General features: G+C 38.1%; 1 protein-coding gene across 1 annotated transcript in view; it reads right to left on the bottom strand.

Annotated features, from left to right (window-relative positions):
- Positions 1-2,499: 2,499 nt before the first annotated feature.
- Positions 2,500-16,166, bottom strand: part of LOC121326645 (PEX5-related protein-like) — a 49,228-nt gene continuing 35,561 nt past the window's right edge. Inside the window, exons 7-13 of the mRNA XM_041269980.1 lie at positions 10,664-10,780; positions 10,274-10,417; positions 8,240-8,310; positions 6,652-6,852; positions 4,060-4,225; positions 3,294-3,451; positions 2,500-2,719 (exon numbers count right to left, since the gene is read on the bottom strand). Of these exons, the coding sequence (XP_041125914.1) occupies positions 2,518-2,719; positions 3,294-3,451; positions 4,060-4,225; positions 6,652-6,852; positions 8,240-8,310; positions 10,274-10,417; positions 10,664-10,780 (1,059 nt within the window). The 3' untranslated portion in view covers positions 2,500-2,517. The remainder of the gene's footprint in view (positions 2,720-3,293; positions 3,452-4,059; positions 4,226-6,651; positions 6,853-8,239; positions 8,311-10,273; positions 10,418-10,663; positions 10,781-16,166) is intronic.

The raw sequence follows: 16,166 nt of genomic DNA, 5'->3' as shown, positions 1-16,166 counted from the left end.
CAATCTTTTTTTCTCTCTATACAGTAACCTTCTGTAGATATTTGTTCTGTTTTGAATTTCAAGTCCTCTTTCATTTTGTAGCCAGAGAGAAACCTCCATCCCTCTCGCCTCAGTGTATCATTGCTGACACAGTAAAAGTGCTTATCTTTAAAAAAAAAAAAGGTCTGATGCAAAACTCTTATATCTACATTCGCTGTGTATTTCTCTTCCAGTCGCCTGATAAGACCATGCTTTTACAGCTGTCGTATTATTTGTAAGGTTCATTATCACATCAATGTCGCTGCTGTGAAGCCGAGATATCATTCTTTTGGTCCTTTATGTCAAAGACGTCTGACCTATTGCATAGCATTCTTCAATCAAACAAATTAACACACACCCCTGAAAATGGACTTTGCAACATAGATATTTTAAACGGAAGACCCCTTGCTTGTCGTTATTGCTGTCTGCCTGTTAATTAGATTTTGCGGCAGGCGAGTTTGCTGCATAAGACAAAGTGACCTCAAAATGACACCTGTGAGGCTGCCAAGCGTTGAAACCATCTGTGCAATGGTGAAAAGATTCTGGAAAGGTCAGTATTTCACAGAACAAAATGCATCAGACATACTACACTGTGTGACTGATAAAAATGTGGTGGCATGTTTAAAATAAACCTATATATATATATATATATATATATATATATATATATATATATATATATATATATATCTCAGGATCTTTCAGCAATGTATCTTTCAGAGTGCACGCTTCGCACATCACAGAGCAACCGTATGATGATGTTATTGTATATTAATAATAATGATAGGACTGTCAGCATCTGTGTAAGGGTTATATTGGCACTCATATTGCACAAGGCTTTTTTGTAAATGTATGAGTCAACTGCAGTTAACATTTAAGCAATGGGCTGGAAATTCTCAAGCAAAACAATATATCTAATAAACTAGAAGTGTAATTGTGAGGGTCTGGAACCAACTCCCCAGTAATGTTGTTGAGGCCGACACCCGGGGATCCTCCAAGAAGCTGCTTGATGAGATTCTAGGATCAATAAGCTACTAAACATCAAACGAGCAAGGTGGGCTGAATGGCCTCCTCTCGTTTGTAAACTTCCTTATGTTCTTATTATCAGTATTTCACATTTCATTTTTACTGTCATCACTATTAATCACTACGCTGCAGAGCAATGCTTATCATTTGACTTTCTAGGAACTTACAGAAGCAACAATAAAAAGAAATACAGCCTTTCTGGCAAACAAGCAAGTCAACTGCCATATTTTGATCCTAAGTGAGTCTCAGAGTATTCACTTGTAAGCAGAAAAGTATTATTAATAATACTAAAAAAAGCAAATAATAGAAATAGCAGTGGCAGTTCAGTTTCTTTTTTCTATTTCTAACAATAGACCTGACCCTTGCACATCTCTTCTCACCATCACACATGTAATACCAAGTCTGACAGCGCCCCTTTCACTCCAATACTTTCATGGCATTTGAAGTCAATCTGACCACTGCTGCAGACTTCAGCATTAAAGTGAATTGTACGCAGACTGGAACTGCAAGGGAGTTTTTACACAGCAGGATACATTCTTAAGATTTATATAATTGTGTGCAGAATGTTAAAAGTAATAAATGTTGACATGATTTAAAAAGCAGCAATAAAAAGCATTTGAATTGAGCAAAGAATTAAAACCAAGACTGTCTGCTTATGCATTAATACAATCCCGTTACTGCCAACCTTTTGCAGCAGAAAGTTTGTTTCTTATAAGATGGAATGGATCTCACTTGCTGTCGAGTTTGCCGCAATAGGACAACCAATAAAATCAATAATGGAATGCCAAAGGACCACAGGGATAATTAATATAAACAAAACAGTTTAAACAAAGAATTATGCATGCCGTTTCAGTTCAAAATATCCCCGCAAGCCTTCAAGTTAAAACAGAGAAGTAAAATTTTTAAAAAGCCTACGGCAATATAAACAAGTAACATAGTCCAGAGAATATTGAAATAACCTAAGCATTTGTTTTTGCCTAGTATATACTGTATGCAGTCCAGAACTTACACTGATGAGTGTAGTTCCATACAGTGAGCTTGAGACGACTCTTCTGAGAATGATGAAAAAATATAGCAGGTATCAAGTGCTGCGCATTTTATGGTTTTCTGCTTTATTCCTGGTAGTTTGTAAGACCCAGAGGTAGAGTGTACCTACCATCGGAATATCATAATTCTACTGGATTGGTTTTCTAAGGCATCCTTTTACAATCTGCTCCACTGTCCTAGTCCTTGTGTTTTCATTTCTGTCACTCCAATAATAGTCTCGATGCATCAATTATAGCAAGCATTTATCCAGGATTGTTAGGTGCTCTGCAAGCAGACTGGCTTCAGCCAAACCATGCAAAACAAGAAGCATTATTATTTGTATTGTTTTGTTTTGTTTTGTTTTATATATACAACTTTGGATTCATGTTTATTAAAAAAAAAAAAAAAAAAAAAAAAACATAATAAAATCCAAGATTTTTTTTTTTTTTACTTCTCCAGGTTGAAAGCCTTCAAAAGCAAGTCCAGGTCACCTATGTTAGCTGCCTGGAAGAGTTCTGGCTGGTCCATCATGGACAGGGATATCCTCAAGGCTGCCCAGATGTTACCTGAAATGACCTGGTGGGACAACTGCCGACTTCTGCTCTTCCTCTGCAGGCTCAAGGCAGTGAGGAAATTGCTAGCAGCTTCTCTATAAAACAGGAACGATCAGCTTTAATGACAAAGCATAAATCCCTGCCACACTGTTAGAAAGAGGCTCAGGGGATGCTGAAAATTGCTCGAAGAAGAATACTTTTTAATGTACATGCCACTTACAGGACTCATGGTTACTCAGAGGTTTTCTGAAGACCTTCGCAGTCCAGTGTTAAAGTGGCTGTATCTTTCCAGTGCATTAATAGGAATGAAAATTGTTGTGGGGTCCACTAAGGAACCGTTATTCTCAGATTGCTGTGCAATTTATATTTAACCCTTGCAGACACATTTTCTAACCAGCTGTGATCAGACTTTGAGGCTCTGCCAGTCATTCAAAACCACAGGTTTGTGTTGCAGAAAACTTGGCAGGGTGATGTCATTCTAAGACCACAAGGCTTTGCAGTCATGTCATAAACATGCATATCCGCTAGTTTGCCCAACTGAAAAGGGATTTAAAATTTCAAGGAAAATGACAGCCATTATCAAACTACATACAGTAAATGTACCCAGGATGTCCCACAAGCAACAAAAAGCTGTGAAAACAATGGGATTTTTTTCTCCCAAATGCTAACCTGTGTGCTCCCAAGTTGATGCAGCTGATTCCTAGGTTGTATCTTGACCGAATGAAGCCGGGCTGAATTTCAAGAGCTTTAGTGTAGGCCTCGACAGCCTCCTCGCTGCGGTCTCCATTCGCCAGCGTGGCACCCAGCCTGTTCCATAACAAGTAGTCCTGAAGAGAAGGTCAATTAGAAAGCGTTCAAAATGAAGCAGCTCAATTGGCTGAGGTTTATGATACTCATTGCTCTAATATATTATATATATATATCTATATTATTAATATTATATATATATATATATATATATATATATATATATATATATATATATATATGTGGAGGGTTAATGGAGGGTTCCCAATGAACGAGTTTAAATAAATTATGTTAATACTATGCTATGCATTGTAAATCAATATGTCAATTTCAGCTATTCATGTAAAGGTTTCAGTACTTCTTATTTCCGTGTTGTGCGTGGAAAACAATACACCGACAACAACTACACCGTACAGACAGGCATTCAAACTATACATTCTTAATAAAATAAATATGCATGTATGTTTATAAAATGTTAAATCAATCTCATAATTTTTTCATGAGGGGGCTGACACTTTACATGCATCTTTCCCACCCAGAGTGCTTACAAAGAGACAGGGTCAGCTTCTATTATTGTGTGCTTGCATTAATCAGATAAAGTAATAAACAGGGCACTGTTTTCAACATCCTCAGCCTTCTGTTAAAAAGGATCTGTATAGATATGTAATGATGAATTTGTGCATCTTACCTCTGGCCTGACAGCAAGAGCAGCATTAAATGCATCCACAGCCCTGTTGAACTCAGCGCTCAGGTTGAAGAGCACTCCCAGACCCGTCTGTAGATCTGGGTCGATCACATTTGTGTTCTGTTGGACTGCTTCCAAATACAGATCTTTTACCTCCGGTAGCTGGGAGCTGAGGGGCAAAGGAAAATAAAAAGGGAAGCTGTTATGAGTGTGCAGGTATTGGGATTTTATTGTATTCTTCACTGTAACATGTAGCCAGGTATTTATTAATTTGTAAAGAAAGCTGTTAAAAAACATGTCAAATCGAGAAGCAATATATTTTCAAACTACAGTCGCCACCACTTACACCATACAGGGTTATTTCGGGCAGCAGTTTATATTGGACAAACAGCGTTTGCTGTTCTCATTGATTTTAATAACAAAGACATTGTTTATACCGTGTTATTTCAGGCAAACTCAGCTGTTTTCACCTTGTTACCTTGCCATTCACATACATTTCAATGAAGAAGGCGGCACTTTACTGTAGTAAAAAAGCTTTGATCAATCAATCAGCTGTTTGCACCTTGTTACTGAGCAAGTACAACTGTACTGTACCTTGGCTATTTAATCCCTGTACACAGTGTCAGGTTTACTTACAGTTTGAAAAAAACAGCACTACAACAGCAAGCATGGCTAGTAATAGAAAAGCGATGAGTATCAGCACGAAAATTCAGTGTAAATAAAATGTCTCTTGTAAGATGCTGTGTGCTTGCTAAAGCATGCTTGGAACTGTATCAGTCAGCAAACAATGCCACGTTGCTTCAAAATGCTGGGGATAATGTGGGAATGAATCTGATTATGGACTGGATAATGGGATGGGAGGAGTCCTAAATAATGTGTGTTTGTAAACTGTGTTATTCTTGCTCAGATCTGTTAGTGTCTTTGTGCTTGTGTAACGTAGAGCTGTATGTGAGCGTGTCACTGAGGGGGGTGGGAGCAGGTCTAACACAACCAATCAGAGATAGGGAGTGTTGGACCAGTGAGTGAGGAAGGGGGAAGGACTTGGGTGTGTGTGGACATGACAGTTTGAAAGAGAAGTGGGATCTGGTAGCAGGATAATTGAAAGAGAGTTAAGAGAGCTTGATTTTGCAAGTGAGAAGAGGGGAATGAGAGCCATTGTTCACTAAAAGCTAAAAAAAAAAAAAAAAAAAATACAGCAGTTTCCTACTGGTTTGAACTGCAACTTTTGTCTGCCTCATTGTATCCTGGAAACCCTGCAGCTCAGCGCTACAATATGTAAATAAATCCTGTTCGCCTGCGGGGTGTATCAACTTCAACCTCCGTCTCGATCTCCTGCCTGTCACTCAGCAGCGAATGCACGCACCCACACGGCAAACAGCTACTCTGTCACAAGCATTAATACCCTGTAGCTTTCTAAACAAGGGATTTAGGGATTTAATAAAAGCTGAATCTCATAACAATAATAATATAGTACAGTAATTGTTACAGCCATGTATAATGGTAATTAAAACAGGATTCATTTGTCCGCCTTTTTACATATCTGCCCTCTCGTCCCATTGCAGTATGTGATGGATTGCTGTACTTTTTATTACATTCATAGGTTTTAATACATATTTTTTATTAGTGTAATGCGTGTCTTAACAAAGATTTTTAAGCGCATAGAAGCTTGTTTGTTTTGATTACTATACTGGTGATTGAGGGACATTTTGAATGTCATATTATTGTATGGGAGTTTACACCATCCATCGCTGCTGGTGAATCACGTCAACACAAACACGCCCAACATGGCGACTGTGCATGTTATTGAGAGCCGATCAATGATAAGTAGACAGCATCTTCTGACATGACCTAACCTATCAAACCACTCCCCGTGATTATTTTTTAACCAGTTTGATATCAAATCAATTTTCCAATAACAGCCCAATCCGCCTCCTCTACAAAGTCAAATAATTCTTTAGTTTCAATGAATACTTTATAAAGTGACCAATGACCTTCCATATTAAGTGAGCCAATAGAACTACGTCATTTGATACACTTTTAGAGTGATGTGATCTTTATTTGCTAGCGTACGCTTTGAGTGAATGCAGATGTTTATTAGACACATGCCGTATAGACATATTTTTTGGAAAATTGCTTTTACATGAAAAGGGTGAAAGAAAGGAAAGACAAACCGTCACAGATAAGTTACAAATGGGCTAAAGGGGTTAGGTCACGGCAGAAGGTGTTTCTAGTTCAGCAATTAACACACTTCAATTATGCAAGGACCCAAGGCCTGTTAAGGACTAATTATGTTCAAATACTAAATAAACAAGACTGTGACCCCTCAATAACTTAGACTTATGTCCTTAGTAAGTTTCATCACAACAACAAAAGCAAGTCTCAGTGTTATGTAAGTTATATATAGATCGTATATATATATATATATATATTATATATATATATATATATATATATATATATATATATATATATATATATATATGGCTCTGATACAAATAGTGACACAATTTTTGGGGCGGGGTGTTGGCAATACTACGTATTTTATAGTGTGAATCGAGCCCGGTCTGCTTGACTTTACAAGTAGACATGCAGTACCTGCTGCTAAGAGAGCCCCAGGACATCCTCCGTGAAGAGGTTGGGGATGCTGTTTTGCTCTTCACCAGGTGCTTGTATTTGGGATGGTGTCTGATCCATTTTCTGAGGGCCTCGCAGGCCTCCTGCTGCATCCCTGTGTTGGTGAGGCTCACCGCTAGAGCCATCAGAGCCTGGAGGTTGTTGGGATGCAGTTCTAGACATCTGAGGCAAGAGAGCAGAGGGGTTTGCTTTAAATGGAGCCTCTACTGCAAGTCTTCACAGACACAGACTGAGAGCACTGCTCCTCATCTTGGTAATTACAGTTGAATTAGAAAACAATTTAAATAACTTGATATTATTTTTTTTTAAGAGCTTGCCAATTAAATTTGCTAAAAAGCTCTGAAAACATCACCCACATTTGCTGAACAAATAAAATGAGGTACAATGAAATCCATGTGATAAATCCACCACACAGCTGGGGTGCAAACTAAAAAAAGAGGAAGGCCTATTGTACACAATGGGGTCTTTGTTATACATTTTCAACATGGGTTTAAAAGGTAACAAAACCTCTTGAAAACACACACTTTCCCTTTAAGGTTGGACCAACATTCATCCCTAAACTAACCCTGATTGTCTTGCCTTATCTTATAGTTACCTACTTTACAATTCCCTAGCTAGCTATTAATACTATATAATAAAACTGCTTACTCTAGTGCTATTGCTCATTGAGATTGCATTTTCTTCCTTTACTTAGGTCGCTTAACACTAAAACTGCCACAACAGTCATTTTGACGTTTTTCACGTTTAAAATTTAAATTACTCTGCGTGTCCGTTCTTGACTTTTCATAATACATGTTTTAATCACCCCAATGGCATTTGAAAGGCAGGATGGCAAAAATAAAAAAAAGTTATAATCCCCTCTACCTAGAATAGCCAGAGTAGTAATTTTGACTGCCTTTTACAATACGTGTTTTTATTTTTAATATAACCTACAATATTCTATTTTATTTTTATATACAAGCCTGTTGTTATCTCTACTGGACCTGGCAGCCATCAATTCCTTCATTTTGTACAAGGAATGCACGGGGGAAAATATCAGTAGGAGAGATTTCATCTTGAAGCTAGACACAGCGCTTCAGCAGAAACATTTCGATCAGAAAACTGCAAAGCAGCAGGCTGCTGCAGCTCAACCTGGATTCAGTGCTGCACCGAGTGAGACACCCGCAAGAGAAAACATATGTCACTTTCATTTTAAATTAAAAACCACTTCAGTTTTTACAGTTTTGTATGTACATATATCTGTTTACACACTAGTTTCTTCTGAAATGTTTGTTTTATTACAGGTTTTTCATTTTTTGAAGTAGTGCTTTATCTGTGGTAAGTTAGAAAATAAACATTTCAGCTGTGCAGATGTTTGACATGATGTACTTGAATAAAACTTGAGTTGTGTCCTATAGTTTGTCTTTCATTTTAATATTGGTGTTGTTTAAAATGCAACTTAAAATGCAATCATAATGACTGTCGGCAGTGGTTTTAGGTATGAGCATAACTGCGGCACTTTTAAGTGTTAATCTATCATTAAATACTGGTTTGCAATAACTCTTCTTACCTCTGGAGAGCAACTATGGCTGCCTGTTCATTCTCATTCTCCGCCTGTGTGGTACCCAGAACTAGCCAAGCCTGAGGGTTTGCAAAGGAAAGAGAAGTTCAACCTAATTCTGAGATAAGCACCAATGAGCGTTTTAAAAAGAATGACTTCAATCCCACTGGTGATCCATTTGTAACGTGGGGCAAATTGGGTACATCTTAATGATACAGTATATTCACAGTATAAGGATTTATTAGGTGAGGAAGAGGGATAGTTTATTGATCTAAATAGTGCTGGATCTTAAAATAGCTATCTTTTAACAATATACTAATCCTGCTGGTATTGCAATGAAAGGGTTTATTGACCCCTAATTAGCACCACTAACTACAATAATAAAATAGTTGAAAGATGTCTGAGATAGGCTTTTTAGCATGGACCCCTGGGTATCCGAAAGGTGGTGCACAGCGTAAGGCAAACGGGGGTGCTGTCACACATCACGTGATCTGGATGGTACAAAAGGAGATATCAATCGTGACAAAGTGCTGCATAAAAGATTAATTCTCAAACTGAATGCAGTAGGGATCCAAGAAAATGCATGCATGTATTAGGCCCTGTGCTCTTCCTAAGCTACATTAATAACTTAGATTCTGGTATAGTAAGCAGACTTGTTAAATTTGCAGACGACACAAAAAAAGAGGAGTGGAAAACACTGTTGCAGCAGCAAAGGACATTCAACATGATCTGGACAGCATTCAGAACTGGGCAGACACATTGCAAATGACATTTAATATAGAAAAGCGTAAGGTACTGCATGCAGGCAATACAAACATGCATTATAAATACCATATGGGAGATAATGAAATAGAAGAAAGCATCTATGAAAAAGATCTAGGAGTTTATGTTGAAATTTAAAACTTTACAAGTATTAGTAAAACCTCATCTATTGCTCCAAAAAGGATATTGCTGCTCTAGAAAGAGTGCAATGAAGAACGACCAGACTTATTCAGCGTTTAAAAGGCATGTCATATGCAGACAGACTAAAAGAACTGAATCTATTCAGTCTTGAACAAAGAAGACTACAAGCGATCTGACTCAAGCACTCAAAATTCTAAAAGGTATTGACAATGTCAATCCAAGGGACTTTTTCGACCTGAAAAAAGAAATGAGGACCAAGGGAATTGTGGGAGTCTAGAACTAACTCCCCAATGATGTTATTGAAGCAAACACCCTGGGATCCTTCAAGAAGCTGCTTGATGAGATTCTGGGATCAATAAGCTACTAACAACCAAACGAGCAAGGTGGGCCAAATGGCCTCCTCTCGTTTATAAACTTTCTTATGTTCTTATGTCAGCATTGATACAACCTATTGCCGACGTCAAACACATCTATGAAGATGGAAAGAATGCTGCAGCATTCAGGCAACAGATGCACTCTTCCATTTGAATGGCGGCATAACAAAAAGCATCACCTCTTCTGCAAAGGCCATTGAAATATAAAAAAAGAAACACCTAAGAAATGTCGCCCATAGTTTTGAATAAATCTGATGTCACTCACATGACCGAATCATTTGCGCTGGAAATAAATCAATGCTAAAGAAAGGCATCTTACCAAGATTGCTCATTTTCCTTTTTTTCAACTCTCAAGGCCCACCTGTTCTCTTTTGCTTTCCATGCTCTTTAAGCCTGATATCTGCTATTAGCTGCTATGTTGCTGCTACTATTTCATGTATTATGTTACTATCATGTATTATGCACATTCCACTGTATTTAATGTATTATGCTTTTTTTTTTTTTTTTTTTTACTGTATATTATGTATTATGCAGTTCTCTGTATTTGAAGTTTTATGGATTTTCTTGTTTTTGCATCTTGTAAAGCGCTTTGTGATGGTGGTCCGCTATGAAAGGCACTATATAAAATAAAGATTGATTGATTGATTGAAACTAAAAACTGATAAAGAGAATTATTACACAAACTCCCACCTTTTCCATCTTATACTTTCCACTGTATATATTTATGGGCTTGTTATCAAATCATTACAAGGAGAGCGAGCTGTACCTCTGGGTCGTGGGGGTCCTGCAGTATCGCTGATTCCAGCAGTAAGACAGCATTGGGCAGGTCGCCTTCCCTCACTTTCCTTACTGCATCTTCAAAGGCGTTGGGCCAGTCCTTGTACGGGTTATCAGTGTGGAAGTAGTAGCCCTGTGACAGACAATATACAGCCTGCCGTGACTAAGAATTAGCAGATCAAAGTTTAACATTACTCTTAAAACTAATTTCCTTTATAGATTCAATCTTTTTTCTCTTTGCATTGGATGTATTAACAGCTATGCAATTAAATTAATCAGGTTTTCTAAAATGTGAAAATATGAAGTATGATTTTATATTATCAAATGCGTACTGTACAGTATTAAATATGAAAGTAATAAAGTTTTAAATATGAAGTACCTTTTCATGTAGGGAGACATTCAATGGGATCTGCGGCTCCTGGTTTTCTGTCAGCCAATTTCTACGGGCCAATTCCTCCCACTCTGCCTGCATTTTATCCCAGAATTCTGTATCAGACTAAAAAGAAATAATAAAACAACAACACTGAACCAGAATACAGGAGAGATAGTAAATAGTGCTAAAATTGATGAAAATTGCTAAAATTGGTTGCTGACTTGTAAGAGGTAAGAAATTGATCTTAATAATATATAATTATAAATATATTCATTTTAGAGTGATGCACTTGATTGTATGCTCTAGGAATATTTTATATTCTGTATTTGAAGTTATATGTTACTACACAAATACACAAGTGAAGACCTGATAAAGCAGAGACGGGCATGGTGACATATCCTCCCTTTAATGGCTCACAAGATATGGAAAATGTAATGGGTTTAAATTTAATTAACAATTTTGAGAATTAATCATCCCTAAAGAGTTTAGAACAACTTTATAACTAGTTTTCTTTTGCTGCTTGGAATAATGAAAATTGATACTTAATTTCATTAAGTACAACTGTACCTGCTTTAATGTTATTAAGCACATAATAGGTTATTTTGTATTGATGTATTTAAAGCATAATTAATGAGAATGTGTACTCAGAGACTAATTTGTGACCTCAGTAGTTGCATTGGATGTTTCAGGTCACATGATGCATTGATGGGTCTTATCTACCGGGTTCCTTTCATGAAATCTGTTGCACCAGCTTGGGATGGAACTGAAGGAAGCCCTTTCCCCTGGCAATGCTGTAAATGCAAGGATTGTTTCCCATTGAAGTCAAGAAGCAGATCCAGATGGATCTCATTTTCTCCAAATTGATAATTGCATGATGTTAATGTTGGCAGGTGTGTTCATTTTCAGACTAGTTGCTGTGCTGAGATTAGGACAACCAAGGCTCATTAATTCCTGCCAATGATTTGAAGGGACAGAGCCTGGGTGTGTGTATCCAAATGACCTCCACTTCTCAGAACGCGATGCAATCCACAGCATTCAGAAATGACATAAAGACATGTGCCTTTGTGATCCTTGGTAACAACTGCGCCAGGGGCAAAGGAACATCACTTCAACTATCTGTGAAAGAACCTAATAGAAATATTGGTGTGTTATTTTGTTCTGAATCCAAACTAAAATGTAGGTCCCCAGGTGCTTGATATATACAGTGCATTGGCCCATGTATCCCTCACAATAATAAAATGCTATTCATTCTATTCCTCTAGACCTGTGGTCCTCAAAGCCATGCCCGTGGGCAAATATATATGGACAACATGAATGTTTTAGGAGGCCAAAGTCTTTTTGAACTAATGTGTGATATCAAACATTTTGAACAGCTGATCTATCATTATCTTATTTATATATTTGTATATAGTTTAATCCCATAATAACTGAGATTCTGGGAAGTGCAATTAGTTTCACAAAATATATTTTGAAGAGTCCGTACCCCCTTGTGATTTGGATCAGACCTTATATCGTGAGATTTGTAGTTAAATTTTAATTGTATTGCAGCATATGGGAGAGCGTAATATCGAAAACAATTCAAATGGATAAGTGGCTGATTAAAATGCCAAAATGAAACAGTACTGATGACATTACCAATACAACTCACAGTTTTAGAGAAACAAAAAAAACATGGCCATGAGGTTTTTTCTACAAGAGCAACATTGCAATCAACCGCGGGGCCGAAATCAGTTCAAGCGCTAGGACAGCTGCAGGATCAATCTGGGGCACACACCAGAATCCTCAGCAACGTTGAAAAAAAATAGGACAAGCGCATATTTTTACAACAGTGGGAACATGACTATTTTGCAGTTGACGAAAGGGCTGGCCTATGGAAGGTGAAAGGCACCCTAATGGGTTAGAACAAGTATTGAACAAATGGCTATGTGGAACAGAGGCAGCAGCTCCTTTCTCCCCCTCTCTCTTTGCTCATGCTTCTGAAGAGACGGGCCACAGCAGGCCTTCCAAAATGTGAAATGTGAAAACATTTTCTGGTTGTAGGTTTTACCTGATATCCATTACTGATCAGACACAATAATAACTGTGATTTTAGAAACATCTAAATATACCAGGGGCAGTTCCTTATTCTGTGTTCTTGGGCAGGGTTTGTAAGTGTGCTTCAGTGCTGTGCCATAGACTAGGACTAAGCAAACACCCAGAAGAGAGCACACGGCTATTCTGTGCTATTCTAGGAAAGCTTCAGTACATTTTCAATCAGTCAGAAAAGTGATAAACTGCATGCAAAGTGTTATATCACAGTAACAGATTTCTAGATTGAATTTTACATACTGATGATGGGGTCATTTTATAAATACATTTCTGGATGTATTTATAAAATAGAGGTCGCTGGTTCAAGTCCAGGCTATTCTATTGCCGACGGTAGATGGGAGCTCCCAGGAGGTGGCGCACAATTGGCCAAGCGCCGCCTGTACGGGGTCGGCCAGTGTGTCCTCATCTCACTGCGCACCAGCGACCCCTGTAGTCTGGCTGGGTGCCTCAGGGCTTGCCTGTAAGCTGCCCAGAGCTGTGTTGTCCTCCGACGCTGTAACTCTGAGGTGGCTGCATGGTGAGTGTGCAGTGTGAAAAAAGTTGTCAGCTGACGGCACACGCCTCGGAGGACAATGTGTGTTCGTTTTCGCCGCTCCAGCACAGGGGTGGTAGCGGTGAGCTGAGCCTAAAAAAATTGGATATGCCAAATTGGGAGAATTGGCGATTACTAAATTTAAAGCAAAACAAAACAAACATAAAAAAAAAAAATCAGTGTGCTTATATCTTCAGTGTATCTGATCCTTCTAGTTCAGTACTGAAACAACTAGGGCAGCGACACTGAGATCAGCTGTGGCTCATTGTCTCCACGGATTCAACTATTGCCATTTACTGCACTTTCTATAAAAAGGACAAGACTGATATTTTCAAGGAAGGCTTTTTACGTCTACATTTTGATAAAAAGTCACACAACTCTGCTGTAGCTCCGAACAGTATCTTCCCAGCTGCTCAGAACCTAATTGATCCTCAATTACGTTTTAATAAAGAACACCATTAATCTGTATTACTGTATCAGTGGAAATCACTTTTACTGGATACTATATTTGGCTAGAAATTATTCTAGATAAAGGGCTCATTTGTCTGTCTTGATTTAAGCAAAGCAAGGATATTCTTTCCCTTAATGGAGTTTGCTAATCTAATTAATGTTAAAATTGACATAATGTATTTGCAGAAAAAATCTTTTGAGGTTTTCAATCAAGAGGCTATGTGAACAACATGTCTAAGATAATAAAATTAGATTCACAAGAGAAAGTGCATTATCATTAAGTGCCTTCCACTCGTGTATGTTTCTGAAAACATTATTCATCAACATCATCATTTAATATCCCTGGTAATAATTAAAAGCCCCTTACTATAATTCTTCGTTAGTACATTCCTAGTTGGATATTTAAATATCCCTTTTTTGTTTAAACTGAGTACCATAAAGAAAAAACTGGTCTTTGTCCATATGAACTTTTTTTTTATTATTATTGTACAATAAATGCTGAATAGTGGCCTTTTAACTATGGTTACCCTGAAAATAAAACAACATTTAATTTAGATCATAGTTTTACGAAAACATTTCAACAAATACTTTTCAGTTTCCGTTATTTTTGGAGGCCAAGCATTTAAGAAGTATTAGACACTTAAATGTAAAATAATTTGAATAACTTTTTTTTTGGAATGTTAATCATAGGTAATGTAATGTTTACTGAATCCAGGTATTGTAATAATCTGTATCTTGGAAGACGAATCTGACGACCTACCATTACATTCACATAATAATCAATTTCAATCAATCTCGTTTGAGAGAACAGCTTGAGAGGATCAGGTTTATAACGGCCACACAGAGTGATAGGGTAAATCTCATTTACTTGTGAGCATGACACAAAACACGGGAAATAACACTCATTTTCAAATGGAAACCCATATTTCACATGAAAAAGTCCACTTTTCTCAATCCAGACAGCCTTGGGTGCATACGTGGAAGGTGTCTTACCCCACCAATAGACATTTGAATAACAATTTGGGCAAGAGCAGTAAAACACTATTAAACAACCAGGCATAAGGCATTTGCAAATCACAACTTTATTACATGAGCTTAACGCCTTTAGAGTTTCACTCAAACAAGACGTCACCTGGCAACCATGGATTTCCAGGTGAAAACAGCACGAGAACGCTACTGGTGGCTAATTTGCATATCAACCTCCTCTTTTCCCCTTCATTTGCATGAGATCAGGTGAAAAGAGGATCTTTGAGTAAAATAAACTGAGCTAATGGAAATCCAAGATGTATTGGGTTATTTTTCATTTGGCTCAAGCACAATGTCTTCCAAAAAATTAGAAAACACATGGAAACTCCCCCACCATAGACTCTGATAGAGTCCAAATTGAGAATGCTTGCTGGTAAAAACTCTCTCTACCCCAGAGTTGTTCCATAGCCTGCCCATGCACCTTTTGAACTAGCAGTAATAGCTGCTTAGACCATATATTACAGAATCACATAGACAATCAAAATAAAATCACTCACAAAAAACAGATCATTTTGAATTTTAACCTGCCAGGTTAAAAGGCCTAAACAGCACACAGTCCTATGAAGTTTGATGTTATAGTGCAGCCTAGGGATTGCTAAATACACTGAACAAAAATATAAACGCAACATGCAACAATTTCAAAAATTTTCTGAGTTACAGTTCATATAAGGAAATCAGTCAACTGAAATAAATTCATTAGGCTCTAATCTATGGATTTCACATGACTGGTCATGGATACCTTAAAAAAAAAAGGTAGGGGCGTGGATCAGAAAACAAGTCAGTATCTGGTGTGACCACCATTTGCCTCATGTAGCGCGACACATCTTCGCATAGAGTTGATCAGGCTGTTGATTGTGGCCTGTGGAATGTTGTCCCACTCCTCTTCAATGGCTGTGCGAAGTTGCTGGATATTGGCGGGAACTGGAACACGGTGTCGTACACGTCGATCCAGAGCATCCCAAACATACTCAATGGGTCCTTGCCACATGGGGCCATGCATTATCATGCTGAAACATGAGGTGATGGCAGCGGATGAATGGCATGACAATGGGCCTCAGGATCTCATCACGGTATCTCTGTGCATTCAAATTGCCATCGATAAAATTCAATTGTGTTCGTTGTCCGTAGCTTATGCCTGCACATACCATAACCCCACCGCCACCATGGGGCACTCTGTTCACAACATTGACATCAGCAAACTGCTTGCCCACACGATGCCATAAACGTTGTCTGCCATCTGCCCAGTACAATTGAAACTGGGTTTCAGCCGTGAAGAGCACAATTCTCCAGCGTGCCAGTGGCTATCGAAGGTGAGCATCTGTCCACTGAAGTCAGTTACGATGGCGAACTGGAGTCAGGTCAAGACCCTAGTGAGGACGACGAGCATGCAGATGAGCTTCCCTGAGAAGGTTT

Source organism: Polyodon spathula, chromosome 14 (genome assembly GCF_017654505.1).
Source record: "Polyodon spathula isolate WHYD16114869_AA chromosome 14, ASM1765450v1, whole genome shotgun sequence".
NCBI classification, from domain to species: domain Eukaryota; kingdom Metazoa; phylum Chordata; class Actinopteri; order Acipenseriformes; family Polyodontidae; genus Polyodon; species Polyodon spathula.
The sequence above is the reverse complement of the archived record's forward strand: the minus strand, read 5'-3'. Positions and strand labels throughout refer to the sequence as shown.